Consider the following 15,297-nt stretch of genomic DNA (forward strand, 5'->3'; position numbering starts at 1 on the left):
GCATGTCAAAAAAGTGATGAAAAAATTCATAGTAAAGTACGTCGAAAACATCATGAAAAAAGTCATATAGTATCAAAAAGTGTTAAAAAAATTCATAGTATAGTATGTTAAAAAAAACAGTAGTATGTAAAATAATGATGAAAAAGTCATAGTATGTTGAAAAAAGTGATGGAAAAAGTAATGTAGTATCAAAAAAATGATGAAAAAAGTCATAGTATAGTATGTTGAAAAAAGTCAGTAGTATGTAAAACAAAATGATGAAAAAAGTCATAGTATAGTATGTCGAAAAAGATATACTATATGTATAACTATATTTCCACGCACTGAATTGTGGAAGGAGGAGGTGAATTTCTGTGAGCGTCGTGAGCTCGCGTCATACCATCACAATGACCGCTGGAGGTCTCCCTCCAGAAGAAGACACGGATACGACTTTAATGCATGTATTGTAGTATCTTAGTACAGCATACAGTGTTTTACACGCAGACCGATACCCTCCACCTATGAATGACAGCCTTCTCGTTAGCTGTGGCGGCGCTTCACTTTCACAAAGTCAGTCCAGAGCGCGCGGGAGGCGATCCGACTCTCGATGCACGATGAGACTTTGAGACATCCGGGCGGAATCATTTGCATTATGGCTTCGGATCAAGAAAACAGCAGGCAGCTTGTGAAACTGCTCGTGGAGAAACCTGGGAATGGAAACTGCGCCGACTGCGGAGCTGCAGGTAAGCAAAACAGTTGACATTTGTATTTGTATTTGTATTTGTATTTTTATTTAGCACATAAAAGATGTATAAAACAGCATATTAAAAAAGTGGAACGACGACGACAAGAGACATACAAAGTATACAGTAACATAATTACATGTATGTATGACATAATTACGGTAATGTAACTTACATAGTAGGGTAGATATCTGGAATTGATTAAATTAAAAACTAAAACAACAAATAGTGTTATAGTGTATTAGTTACCTTTAATGTACTTAATTTCTTCACAGAATGTATTGCATTTATATTGTTATTCCATCTGTTTGTATGTACTTTTGGTTGGTGGAGGGCTGAGATATGTATTGACCGGGTAGTGGATTGCCTTTTGCATACACATGTGGTCACACATCCTGATGGTCACACCTTGGGTTCTCTACAGTTCAGTACAAGAAGGGCTGGAAGCCAGGTAAGCAGGTGTGGTCTGTAAAATATGGCTAATCCATAACCATGCATAAGCCAACAGAACTCCTCTCATTTGGGAAGCTGCACCCGGAGAATGTTTAACTCTTTATGCATGTTGCCTTGGAGAGTGACTTCTGTGTTAGACTGGTCGATTGTCTCCACTGAAACAGGCCCACACAGTGCAGAGATGATGGGAGTGGCCAACTACACATCGGCTTCTTGTCTATTGTGTACAGATGCATGTGTGCAGCTTTGTGATTATGCACAAGGAAGTATACATTTTTTTAGGGGGGGGTTGAAAGGCTGCAGCTTGCACAAGCTACTGGCCTCTGGCTCAGTGACACCGTGGCAGCTGTGATCTCACCACACACAGAGGTGTTGGAGGTAGTAGTGACTCATATTGTACGTGTGAACATAGTCTAAGGGTGAGTGACGGTTACCGCACACACCGGTAGCTGGCCTCTGTGGGCAGATCTAACATCTGTGAAACACTAACCCTGCCCGGAGGTGATGCAAGGTGAGCCATACTCTCTCACTACCGCCAACACACTGATAGAAGGAAAGGGGAAAAAAAACTGCTTCAAATATAGCTGAGCCATCAGTGTCCGTTAGAGGGAAGTTCATAAATGTTTCAGTTTGTTGAGTTATTTTGAGCTTTTACGTGTTTTTTTTAATTTTTTTTCATGTTCAGATCCTGAATGGGCATCTTACACCCTGGGAGTGTTTGTGTGTCTCAGCTGCTCCGGCCTTCACCGAAACATCGCCCAGATCAGCAAGGTGAAGTCTGTGCTGCTGGACCCCTGGAGCTCCTCTGAGGTCAAGGTAAGAACGTTGAAACCCCATGTTTTGTAAGAGAAGAGGATCACAGTATAAAACTTGAGCTCGAGGTAACATCTGCGGTCTCTGGCCTCATACTCACCCGGCCCACAATGCCCCGCTGTAAGCGTCGCCCTCTGGACGCACTGCATCCCTGCTTGGAAGACAAGTCATCAGACTGGATTCAGCATCGGACTGAAAGGCATGAGCCAGCAGCTGGCAGATACAACCGATATCATTGTGTATGTGTGTGAGGGAGTGTGTGTGCGCGCTCAACAATGGGAATCTCAGACTTTAAACCTCACTCGATGCAAGCACCTCATTATATATGTGTGTGTGATGTTTCTTCATCAGCCAAATACACATACAATCACACAAATACCAGATGTTTCTCTTCTCTGTCACTGCAGTTTATGGACTCCGTGGGTAACAACGTTGCCAAGGCCAAATATGAACAGATAGTTCCTGCCTTCTTCTACTGTCCGACACACAAAGACTGCATGTGAGTGACGTGTTTAACCTGATTCAGGTCACATCTGTACTGGTGGTCTGGTAAATGTAGTCGTACGTAGTCGGTTGTCTCTAAGTTTAAGAGACATTTCCAGCAGATTAGCTTTTGAAAGTGAACATGAAACCCGGGCAGAGCTGAGTGTCCTAACACCAACCGGTCTGCAGGCTCCTGCGAGAACAATGGATCCGAGCCAAGTACGAGAGGAAGGAGTTCCAGTGCGTGGAGAGACAGGAGCCCTACTCGGCAGGTACGAATGAAAAGCGTCTCCGTACAGTTACGTGCACGAACACATTGTACTTTTTTTCGACATTGAATAAATATTCAGCAGGGAAACAACATCATCCATTTATCAATACCAACATTCCTGGATGAAACTGAGAATGAAATCCAAGGGATGCCTCACCTCACCTCACTTAAAGGGATAGTTCTACATTTGAGGACTGTGCTCTTCCATATATACTGTGTGTATAGATATATATATTGTACTAACAACATCGATGGGGTTCAGTGTGACTGAAGGTGTCATTTGGCCTGCTAATGGTTGTCATAATGAATAACTCACGGCCCAGTAGGCACCATTACCCACTGCTCATTTACATGGCCCGGCCCAATTAGCCTGTCAGTTAGACTGAGTGCTCGTTAGACAGATGTATGATGTGTCAGCGTGGTTTATGTTGCAGAGACAATGAGGTTTGCAGTTCGATGTGCTCCTCACGTGCCTTTTTTCTGCTATACCTCCCTGTTTTTTGCTCACTAAATGTGCATCGTACGCCATACCTCTTTCTTTTGGGCCGAATCATGTCTGACTGCAGCCTCATTAAACGAGCTAATCGTTCTCAGATAATAATGGATGCTCCCCAATAGTAACTGACTACGGGTGTGCGGATGCTAAGATTGGGTCATTATGATCGCTAAGGTTCTTGGGATCTTGGAACTGTATCCATGGTGAAGGCAGACGATTAACCCTTTAACCCGCAATCCAAGTACAATCGAGTTTAGCCAAAGTATTTATATATTGCTCTCTCTGATTTCCCATCATTAATAAATCACACAGAATAAAACAAATACATTTAGCTTTGAGACTTTAATTCAGAAACGTCTCTATATATGGTCTATGTTCGACTGATAAAGACCACATTTCCTTTTGTGACGTCTGTGTCAGAAACAGGAAGTTGTGCAACGCAGTCACAAACCCTAATAGAAACGGTCTTGGTTTGTTGGTCATTTTTGGGAAGAACATTTGATGTATTTTTTTAGAGCCACAGTGTGAATCAACAGTTCAGGAGTTTAAAGTTCAGGAGGGCAGTAAGCCAAGCCACGTTCCTGCAACCTCTTGCATTTGGAAGTTCAAAAATCATCATTTAAGAGGAACTCAAAAGCTAAACTACAAAGTTTACTGAACATTTTCAAAAAGGAAAAGAAAACATGTCACTTTAAGGTAAAGCACTATTATGTGAGTCTCATGACTGTCAAACTTTTCCACTCTGTGTCTCTCTGTCAATGGCCTCTTGTGTTGTGCTGTGCGGAGGTTTCGGAGCATGTGGCTGTGTGTCTCTGCCGCGGTGGAAGAATGGCCTCTTTTGTGTTCTCCATATAACAATCCATACAACACTGCTCCTAGATTTAATTCCAGGAGAACAAGCCGTGGCCTGTAGAGGACCCGAAGAAAGAAATGCTGTGGTCCAAAACTTGCTTTGGCCTCCCAAAGTGTTTGTACTAAAACAACACTGAACAAAACTAAAAATCTAAAAATTATTGGGATGCAATGAGAATATCATCTCAGTGCTGATGTGTGCACGTTTGTGTGTCGGTTGAGTGTGCATGGTGGGGATGACGATGCATTTCTTCCTGCAGGGCTGTTTCTGTTGTCTCACGCTGGTAAGGGCAGAGAGGCCAGTGACGGGAAACAGGCCCAGGAACAGAGCCAACAAGATATGTGTGTGTGGGAAATGTTTGATATCACATATAATTCAGAGATTAAAAAAATGACAGAGCGTGTATATAAGGCCACTCCTACTCTGGCACTGATCAGATTGTTAGAACGGCTCTGACACAGTGGTGCTTTGGTTGTTGTTAATCCAAAAAGGCGTGTTAGAGGGGACGTTTCAGTAATGTTCAGTGTTGTAGAAGAAGTGATGGGTTGAAGCTGAATTATTTATCGGCAGAAAAATGAGCCACATGTTTTTCTCAGGAGCTGAAACAAGAGTGATTATTCTTCTTTAGGTGATGAATAATAATAAAGTTGATTGTAGCCTGATATTCCCTATGTGTTTACCACATGTGAATTTACTTTCTGTGTGAATATTTGTCTTAGAATTTTTGTCAAAAGGTTGTTTCTTCCCTCCTTCTGTATTACTGCTCCATGTCAATGGACCCTTGTGACTCCTCTCCTGGCAGGCTACAGAGAGGGGTTTCTATGGAAACGAGGCAGAGACAATGGACAGTACCTCAGTCGAAAATTTATCCTGTCCGAACGGGAAGGTGTTTTGAAGTACTTCAACAAGCATGATGTGAGTGGTTGTATGGTAAACGTCTGCATCCCGTTCTATTCATTAAAAGGCATTAGAGTCGGATGGAAGGAGGGATGAGAGTTCATATCTAAAAACACCTTTTTATTTTCTTTCTGCAGGCCAGGGAGCCCAAAGCCATAATGAAGATCAATACTGTGAATGCCACTTTGCAGCCAACAAAAACCGGCATCGCCCACGGCCTGCAGATAACCTATTTGAAGGACAACAGCACCAGGAATATCTTCGTTTACCATGAGGATGGAAAGGTGTGGTGCAGTACCTTTATTTGGGGCTTTAAGTGGAGGGGGGCGGGAGTAGGAACCAGAGGATGCAGGAAAAGGCATGGGTGTCCCTCTGGTGGAAATGGTTTGCCATTACAATTCAGTGAAGTTTACTTTTACTGGTTAATAATTGAAGGCTTCGCAAGACTCTTCCAGCATAAGAAATAATAAAGTGATGCTACTTCTTCCAAATGGAGGACATCTACCTGGGTTTTTTTAGTATCCAGCTGTATAAAGTGCTGCATACTTCCGCGGCTGCATGTGTGAGAAGTTATTTCTGTCCTGTTTTGAAGGAAATGGTGGACTGGTTCAACGCCATCAGAGCAGCCAGGTTTCACTACCTGCAGGTGGCATTCCCTGGAGCTTCCATCTCTGATGTGAGCACATACAAACACTATATCTGGGGGGGGCATAGTCTCTACAATTCAAAAACAAATAAATCATTGTTATTTAATTGACTGATCGAAGTATTCCTAGATTCATATTCGTATTGTGTGTTTTTAATGATACACACCAGAATTGTATTCATAGCTATATGGAGGGTTTGAAAAAAACATGAAGGATGAGAAATAATCCGTAACTGTGCTCTTTGTTTGTCCAGCTGTTGCCAAAGCTAACCAGGAACTACATAAAGGAGGGTTACATGGAGAAGACTGGTCCGAAGGTACGGCGTTGCACTATTTTTTGTGTTTCTGCAACATTTTTGTTGAATTTTAAGATGGGGGGGAAATATGCAAATGTGACGTTTCACACGATAACAGCCTCTTGCACAGTATGAAGGCAAAGTCATTCATTCGACAGTTGCAGCTGCACTGAATTGAGCTGCTGCCACCTGGTTTCTGTCCCCACAGCACACAGAGGGCTTCAAGAAGAGATGGTTCACGATGGATGACAGGAGGCTCCTGTACTTCAAAGATCCACTGGTATTAAAGTTGCAGATGTTGCCCTACTTTCCACAAGTATTAGCCTCTTGTCTATTTTATTTAGTGGGACAAAACAACAACAAAAAAATCCCTTCTAGATTTGGGATTTAATGAAAACTATAAATCAGCGTTTGTGTTTCATTCATCATCACTGACTTGTATGATGAATTAATGATGTGTTTCTCCCCCTGGCGGCAGGACGCCTATGCACGAGGCGAGGTGTTTATTGGCAGCGGGGAGAACAGCTACACCGTGCTTCCCGGCCTCCCCCCGAACATTCAGGGCTATCACTGGCAGTTTGGGATCACCATCGTGACCCCAGACAGGAAGTTTCTATTTGCATGCGAGACTGACGAGGACCAGAAAGACTGGATAGCTGCGTTTCAGACGGTTATGGACAGACCAATGCTGCCTCAGGAGTACGCAGGTACATTGCACACACAGGTCAAGTCAGTTATCGTCTCAAGTTCTGAGTCTGATATCATGTTTGCATTCTCTGCAGTGGAGGCCTATTTTAAGCACAAACCGTGACTGTCTTAGTGTTGAAGATGTGTTGGTGCAGGGAGGGAAGCCTGAAGGACTTCATAAAGACTTCAGGGTGACGGTTACCATCCCAGTGACTCCTTTACTCCTCCTGCCGCCTGCTCAACCTCACCTACTTCATGAACCAGACCCGTCCGGATCACACCTGAGCTCATGAATGTTATCCTAACTCACTCATCCGTTGCATGACGTGACTTACATACTTGAAAGAGGTCGTCCTGCCCTGAATGTTCTTGTTGCTGCTCCGATGTCAAAATTGTGAGTTGTTTTTCTCTGTGTTAAATAATAACAACAATTATTTCTATGTGTGAGTACAATGGTATTTAATTCTCAGTGTATTTATTTTTTTAACTGTATAATTTGCTATAATGCAGCTTGTCAAGCACTGCGGGTATAATATGTTATTTTTGCTTTTTGTTATATATTATACATATTAAAGCAGCTGGATGTTAACCGCTTTGTATGATGTTAATTATCAAGTTTCACTTCCTTTGTCATTTTTGTAAACATTTATATATATATAAAAATGATGACGCAATTTAATTTCATTTGGAATTATTTGTCCAGCAGAGGGAGACAGAGGAAAGGTTTTAAACTATCTGAACATGCAAGGAGAGAATCTGTGTCAGGAATATTGTCACTATTAAAAAGGTTAAAGCCACGTTACCTTCCATTTTTTTTATTGTGGTTAATTTTCAGTTACAAGAAATAAGTTGCACACTGAAAAGTAGTAAAACAGAAAGTCAATACATTACTTTGAACATCAAGATAGGAAAAAAAAAAAACGTGAAAATATTCCATATATACTATACAGATATATTCATCTTCTATGGCTACGATTAAATCTACCAAAGCAACAGTCATATAAGAAAAGAGGCCTAGAAGCTTCTTTGTTTAAGAAAGAAGTTAAACATGGTTAACAGATTCTATGAAACAAGGAAAACATGGCATGATGTCACCAATTTATGAATGGAAAATTAAAGGAGCCTACTATTGTTTGTACATCCGACTACAAATAAAACATTCAAAAACACATCCGTGTATCGTATACAATACTTTAGGTAACATTTTCAACATACTGCAGTTCTTTATTTCCCCAGATACCCCACTAGATCCCCACCCGTACTGTTATTTACCATCTAAAGTGCTATTCTCCTCAATCAAAACTTTATTCTTTTTTTTACATGCAGAAAAAAATCAACTATTTACATCATGTTTGCCAAATCATGTTTCAAAACTAAAGAATATATTATCACTAAGAAGAAGAGACAACATTAATCCTCTAGTATTGGAAAAAAAAAAAAGGTTCTGTCACCCATGCGTTGCCATGTTTCTGAACGGTTGTTTAAACTACTGTATACTTCATTTTTTTGCATCTAGCATGAATTTGAATAATAAAGAGCGTTCATGATGTCATTCTGTACCTCACATCCTATACAAAATAGCAACGTGAATGGCAAATAGTAAGACATGTTCTCAAATATCCACAGCTGAATCATGGAGATGCTTGGATGCTGGGTTTATGCTGGTGAGCTGAAGTGGCTCCGAAGAGCCTCTTGAATTACTGACATGAACACTGGATCGTCACCACTATACGTATGAGGAACATTCTTCCACAAAATGCCGACTGTCACTGACATTTTAAACTAATTTGGTCTTCTGCATTCGGGGAGTCACAGCTGCAGGACAAGCAGGACGTACAAACTCGAGGTGGACCGTGAGATGAGAGCGGGGGACGGAGGTCAGATAGACCGGGGAGGGGAGGTTTGAGAGAGGAGAAACAGAAGGGAGAAAAAGACTTATACCTCGCTGGAGCCGACTCCTCATCGCTGATCGGGTGATATATGAACACACACACACACACACACACACACACACACACACACACACACACACACACACACACACACACACACACACACACACACAAATACACACACACTCACTCTGGCTGTCTAGGGCAGGCTTTAAGTACCGCAGCAGCCTGTGCTCTTCATCTCCTTGTTTACGTACTCCTGGAGCTTAAACTTCTCACTCGGGTCCTTCATAGACCGGTGCTTCAGCTCCCTGAGACAAAAGAAGATGATGGGATGAAACAAAACAAAGCTACCACAGAGACTACAATGGACAGTAAAATAACAGACATCCTCTACACTTTTGGAATGAAAAACACACATATATTGTTTGTTTTTTGTCTGGTTGTTCCTTAACGTCATTGCAGTGCTGTCATGACATCATAGTTTAGTACACCAATATTTAGTAGATTAAAAGGACAAACATCTCTCTATCAGATCGATCCACATGCCTTGCAGAGAGGATGATACTCACTTAGCTGCAGCAGTGAAAGCCAGCTCTACATTGAGGCCTGACCTGGCGCTGGTCTCCATGAAGGGAACTCCAAACTCCTGCAGAGTCAAAGCAGACTATTTTACACCCAGACGACATGATAATGCAACACTTTTAAACAGTCTGCTGCTTCCTCCCCTGATTTGCTCCAAAAAAAAAAAAAAAAAGGCTGTTGGATAAAAATGATGCAGGAGTTTACAAAAGTGAACTAGTTCACTTTGGATAAATCCGGCACAGAAGTGATGAATTTCTCTCTCGGCTCTTCCTCTGCAGGGGAATTTGTCTCAGCCTGCAGTGATAACTGATGTGTTTCCCCCCTCCCGGACTGAGCCTTATGTTACTTATAGGGGCGGTTTATTGCTCCCACTTCTGGTGAAGAATGGCTTGGCTGTCTGCTGTTTGTTTTGTGGGCCACGCTGTGAAGCAACAGCATTCAGGGAGATAAAGGGGAACGTTTTGCTGCTGCTTTCAGTGCTTTGAAAGCACTATAAACCGACGTGATCAATGTTAAAGTGAAGGTCAGAACTTTTATGGTGACACAGAAGGCAGGGATCTGGACAATAAATATTCATTATCCAACGCTGATTGGCTCTAGAGGAGGGCAAATCTTTTGTCTTATCGATTTGTTTTAACTCATCCTCCCAGAGGAGAAAGAAATCTTCAGATAATCCCACCCATCTCTGTAATATTCATAATACATTCTCAATGATTCACCTTTGCGAGCCTCTCTCCATCTTCTCTCTTTACAACCCTCTCGTGAGTGGAATCGGCCTGGTGAGGAAAAAACACGGTCACACCAACACCAGCGCTCGCTTTGCAGCTCTGCTTGCCATCAGTCCACAGTTTGCACACAAGCCTTCCCTGGCATTCAGGTCCGACGACAGCTAATGAGTCAAGATTGACTCTCAGGATGCTAATTAAGCGGCGATATGTAGTGTTGGGGGGACTGAAAGCAGACAGAGCTCCGAGGCAGAGACATCTGTTCTCCGCTCGGAGGGAAGGGGATTTGAATGGCAAAAATGTGTGACACTGATATTTGGCAAATTAGCAGGATGAGATATTGTCAGATGTTTGCGTGCTTGAAATGAACAAGAATAATTTGACGGCGGGGGATATTAACTGGAATCAATAGAGCATTAGTGTGTCTCAGTACTTTCCGACTTCCTAAACCTGTCCGTCACAATGTCAACCAATGACATGGTTTTAAAATGTCTCAAATGTAAAACAGAAAAACTTTCATTTACAAGCTTAAAAAATACTTCAACAGGAGAAAATAGTATAATTTTGGGGGATTATTTTTCGCAGTGGATTGCTACACATTTGGGAGTAGTGTATGTGGCATCGCCTCCAAATAAACTATGTCTGTCCACCACGTATGAGCCATATAATCATTTCTTTCCTGCCCCAAACTGTCGGTATTATCGACTTCTAATCAAGTATTTTTGAATTTCTGTAAAATAATTCCTTGCCTTGTTTCCAAGCAGCATGAGCACCACATCCTGCTGGGCGTACTCGTGGATCTCAGTCAGCCATGCCTGGTGACAAAAACAGGGAAACGAGACGAGAGTAGCTGTTCGTCAGCGCTAATAAAAAGTGCATGGGAACTTGTCAAGGACGAGCCAGAGCACAAAGATCTAATAACGTGAATAAAGAGGAAAGTGAGAGTGACTGTGGCATTTAGGAAGAAGTGCAGACAGAAAAACTGGGGCAAGGACAAAGAGATAAACGCAGGAGTATGGGAGAAAGAGAAATACTGTAAAAAACCTGTCAGTTTCATCAACAGCTTCTGCTCCATCCAGACTCAACTATGCAGTATGCACACAGGGAAGATAAAGCTTTATAGGCGAACAAACAGCATTTCTGTCGACAGCAGCCGAAACCATCCATTCACGGTTAGTGAGCATTTCATCGGCTCAGACAGACCTGCAAACCCCTCCCGCTGACATAACATCCCTCATCCCAGCGCACGGCTTAATTGTATCACAGTGAATTACTCCACATTGGATTTCTGACTGGCTGGTGATCAACCTGGCTTTCCTTTCCCCACTCCGGAGCCGTTTCCCCCCTCAGACAGCTCATCTTTAATTCATCCTGGTGATGACTCCGCGTTCGTGAAGGGATTTTCGCCAGGGTCACCTCAGGCCAGAGGTCATGGTGAATGAACATCTGTGAGTCTTTATGTCAAATCAAATCTCGATCTTAATCAAAACGTCTAAACAACGAAGAATATGAACTTCCATTTCCCCCGTTTGCAATCAACAGAGTCTCTCCTGAAGAAACATGCAGGTCCAGCTGAGCCGCAACCTTTAAATACATATTCTGTTTGTATATGTAATATTGTTGGCATCACCCCCCTACAGATTTTGCCCCTCGTCATCTCGACCCTGGAGAGTTAAAGTCTCCCGTTATGGCTTCATCGCAGGACACGAATAACATACAAATATAGAGACCAGACTCCAGTTGTGAGGACGTGATAATTGATAACTAAACACACTCATAAATAAAGACACCGTGATGAACAGTCCACTATTGTGAACGGCTGAGCAAACAGAGACATCCTGTTGTCAGTATCTCATCCGTGTGCAAACAAAGGCTTGAAACACGAGGCCCTGGAGTGCCGTATTTCACAGCAATAAAAAACCTTGTGGAATCGCTAATATCTGGAGCTGGGTTTACCTCGTTTCACCTTGTGGCATCTGTAGGCTGGAGACACTAAAGGCTGTCTCATAGCAACCTGTATCATTTGACGGCTTAATAACAAGCTTTACCTATAATTGTCAGTTGTCTCATGTAAATAAATGCAACAAACAGAAGCAATAAATCTGAATTAAGGAGGAAATTTTGCAGCATGAATGTGGCTGAATATCCTCTGTGGCCACGGCTGAAGGAGCTGGGCTGGCTTCATGTTTTATTCAAGACTGGCCAAATTCTATAGGGAGCCGAATATCAGCGACAATGCAGCCCGGTGGCAGACGTGGTAATATATTTTCCTGCTCACTGCCCCAAATAGTGTGGCCAATCAGATGCAGCAGTTTTGTTTGTCTGGGCAAAAAAAAATACACTTAACGCCACCTACGGCTTCTGTTCTCCGCGGTCGCTCAGGTAAATTAAAATGTCATATTGGACGTTTGTACAAAATATCCAAGTAAAGCTGAAACTCAATATAACAATAACAATGGCAGAGAGACCGATGTGACAGAGGGAGAGACAAAGCCAGAGACGTGAGATGGAGGGAGACAAAGCCAGAGATGTGACAGGGAGGGCGCCAAAAAGCAGCAAGATGGAGAGACAGACAGTGAAAGACGAGACAAAGACCAAAGGCTCTGCATCAGAGAGGAAGGAAGATAAAAGCCCAGGCAGACAGCTGCTGGCGGCGGCGGCGGCGTGACATCGGCGAGACAAGTTGTCACTAGCAGAGGTATGCAAGGTTTCTTCTGATGCCGCCTGTTTTCCGTTTGCTGTCGCCGAGATGAAAACGCAGGGCCGTGTCGGTGTGTGATACAAGATACAAGACAGGTTCGGCTGATGGTGCAGGAATACATTTTACTTTCTTTTTTTTCTTTTCTCCACAAACCATGATATCATCAAGAACTGTCACTTACCAGCATCGGCCTGTCAAATCTGCAGTCTGGCCTATATTTACCCTTTTTATTATTATTATTATATGTCATTTTGTAAGATTCAATTCCTCAAAGTTTCAGTAACGAAGATCAGGTTTCGTATTAGCACCCATTTAGAATAAATTAATATAATGATACCCATACCATGAGTTGTATTGCGTCATTTATTCATATGAAATCCAGTGATAAAGCCATTTTGTTGACATAGTTCCCTAAAAACAAGGGAAAAATAGATCCAACGTAAGCAGAAAAATCCAAATCATTTGTCCTTGAATTCCCTCAATGTGTTCTAGTCAGTGAATATCTTTGCATCCTATTAACGGTCAGGTCCTACTTTGCCGAGTACAATAATGAATGTGACTAAAACTCCTCAGGGAGCCTCGTCTTTCCACATGACCCGACTTTCCCTGTGTTTCACTCCAGCAAAGCAGATTTGCAATGCGTGACAATGCTATTCTTGCCAAGCTTTGATCAGAGTATTACACCAACAGACAGAGCGGAGAAGTCTGCTCCCAACAACTGGCGGAGTCAAACTGAGCCAACCAGGAGGAGCGCTAGGAGAAAGTAGGACTTATCCCCCGAGAGGAGGTTTAAGCTGTGCGAAGCGGCTGAGCTAAACGGAGTGATACAGTGTCACTAAGGAAGAGCAATCCTGTTCATTCAGGTTTACCCAACCAGGCGTGCAGGAAAAAAAAATATTTAATGTTGGCATTTTCAAATCAGCTTGTCCATATTTCTAGGATATTTTCGTTTCCTGTGCCTTTTTCAGCGATTTACTAACCTGAACATCCATCTGAGGAGATGGAATTGGAAAATGTTTGGAAAACGGCAGACACTTTCAAAAATGACATGGTCGGTCTGTCGGCCAAACTTGAAGCCAGGAGGGAGAAAAGCAGGAACTTCGGCTTGTAGCACACAATCATGTAATCATTTTCGCAAATTTTACAACAACTGAAAATCGTAATCCTTCTGTCTTTTTAGATCAAACAGAAGATCCTTGTACAACCAATCAGTTAACTTGATGAATTGTAAACTGTGTTTTTTTTAAATACAGATATTAATGTGATTCAGTGTGGCCCTGTGAGCAGCACAGGCAAGGAAACACAAGTTCATGTTGCTGAAGGAAGACAAACGAACTGTCAACTCACAGCATTTGCAGATGAAGGTCTTTTCTTTGGCCAAAAGAAAATATTAGAATTATGTCTGCGTTTCCAAGTTGCTATGCAACCACAAGTAAGCATATAAACATGTGACTCTTCCGTTTCATGCCGTATTGTGTTTCTTATAACAGCTAATTTGACCACAATAGTCATTGCTGTGTAAATATTACATACAATACGTACGTTTAGCATGAGGTGTTTCTATTTACCTGCTTTGTGACGTTGTTTGTGTCGACCCGGTATGTCATAATGACAGCCGTGACACTGAGAAAAGCAAAGGTAAGACCAATTATGTGGCAAGTCAAGACTGCACCATCTAACCTCGTGGCAGGAATGTAGACGCAGAGGTTCGTGTTCGGTGTGTGCCAGCTCCTGAGATTGTGTGCACATGCACAGTCCTCATTACCATGAGATCCTCTCTGACATCTGTGCCAATTGTTTCCAGAGACGCCTTGTGCCAGAGGGGCTGTGTGGGGCTCGGCGCCTTGCTGTCAATCAGACTGCTTGTCAGTCCCCGTGTACAATGTATTTATAATATAAATACTTGTATACTTGTAGAGCAAATCCATTTAAAATCGGCTCTTTTTGGGAGGCAGCTTCCATTCTTTGAGGATAAAACCCCTCAGTTCAACTCATCCCCTATCTAGACAAATGCCATTTTATATTTCAAATTTAAGATGATAAAACATAGGCCATCTTAAAACAAAGGCAAAGAGCTTAGAAAACACCTAAAGCCAGATACAGACAGTACTGACTTTGAGATGTTGATACAGTCGCTCTGTGTGGGAGGAAGGTGAAGCTCTGCTGAGAAAACCCTCCTTTCATCCAGTGTTTCTTCTTCTGCTTTGTTGAAACCAGCAGCATCCTCCTGTCATCATCTAGCACTAATGTCTTGACATGCTGCAGGCTGATTAACTCTACCGACACCAAGTGGATTGTGGTACAACAAGTTATGCTCTTAGGACATGTTTGTCTTTTTAGATCTGAAGCAAATAATCAAAAGTAGGATGAATCAGGTAGGGAACAAATACTTCTCCTGGCGCTGTATTTTCATTTCTGAAAAGCTGTCTTTTATTCCTCGAAAAAAAATTCAAGGTGGGTTTTTGAAGCTGAGAGAAGAGATAGAAAAACACATCATATTTTCATTCCGAGGGCGTCTGCATGGCTTTGACCTCCGTCGGGTCTCTCACAGGTAGTTTGCCTGCAGACTTGCAACGAAACCGAGGAACATGAACGGCTCTTCTTTTGCCGAGCGGGCAAAAATGATGTGTTAGGTAACAAAGAGTGCGAGATGATGGGGAGGAGATGACCTTTGCAGAGAGGTGATGGAAATGTGCAGCAAGGGCAAAGAAAGCGAAAGAGGAGATTTGATTTTTCCTCCCACCTATTTCTGCAGTTATTTCCATGGAGATCTGACG

The 15,297-nt window shown here is 42.5% G+C and overlaps 2 protein-coding genes across 3 annotated transcripts in view; one reads left to right on the forward strand and one right to left on the reverse strand.

Annotated features, from left to right (window-relative positions):
• Positions 1–420: 420 nt before the first annotated feature.
• Positions 421–7,210, forward strand: LOC311031031 (arf-GAP with dual PH domain-containing protein 1-like). 2 transcript variants are annotated; one of them, XM_084037128.1, is made up of 11 exons: positions 421–722; positions 1,861–1,991; positions 2,396–2,487; positions 2,661–2,743; positions 4,894–5,006; positions 5,126–5,272; positions 5,581–5,664; positions 5,889–5,951; positions 6,139–6,210; positions 6,409–6,637; positions 6,713–7,210. In XM_084037128.1, exons 1-11 carry the CDS (start codon positions 587–589, stop codon positions 6,739–6,741), a joined length of 1,179 nt encoding a protein of 392 aa, XP_083893254.1. In that variant the 5' UTR covers positions 421–586; the 3' UTR covers positions 6,742–7,210. The 2 variants fall into 2 exon arrangements, with proteins under 2 accessions (XP_083893254.1, XP_083893255.1); XM_084037129.1 differs by lacking the exon at positions 421–722 and adding an exon at positions 1,508–1,686.
• A 153-nt stretch (positions 7,211–7,363) lies between these two features.
• The window catches only part of LOC311031039 (ras-related protein Rab-26-like), a 30,257-nt gene continuing 22,323 nt past the window's right edge, over positions 7,364–15,297 (reverse strand). Inside the window, exons 6-9 of the mRNA XM_084037138.1 lie at positions 10,569–10,634; positions 9,814–9,870; positions 9,082–9,158; positions 7,364–8,820 (exon numbers count right to left, since the gene is read on the reverse strand). Of these exons, the coding sequence (XP_083893264.1) occupies positions 8,721–8,820; positions 9,082–9,158; positions 9,814–9,870; positions 10,569–10,634 (300 nt within the window). The 3' untranslated portion in view covers positions 7,364–8,720. The remainder of the gene's footprint in view (positions 8,821–9,081; positions 9,159–9,813; positions 9,871–10,568; positions 10,635–15,297) is intronic.

The sequence above is a fragment of the Eutrigla gurnardus genome, assembly GCF_963514095.1.
Source record: "Eutrigla gurnardus genome assembly, chromosome: 20".
Classification (NCBI taxonomy): domain Eukaryota; kingdom Metazoa; phylum Chordata; class Actinopteri; order Perciformes; family Triglidae; genus Eutrigla; species Eutrigla gurnardus.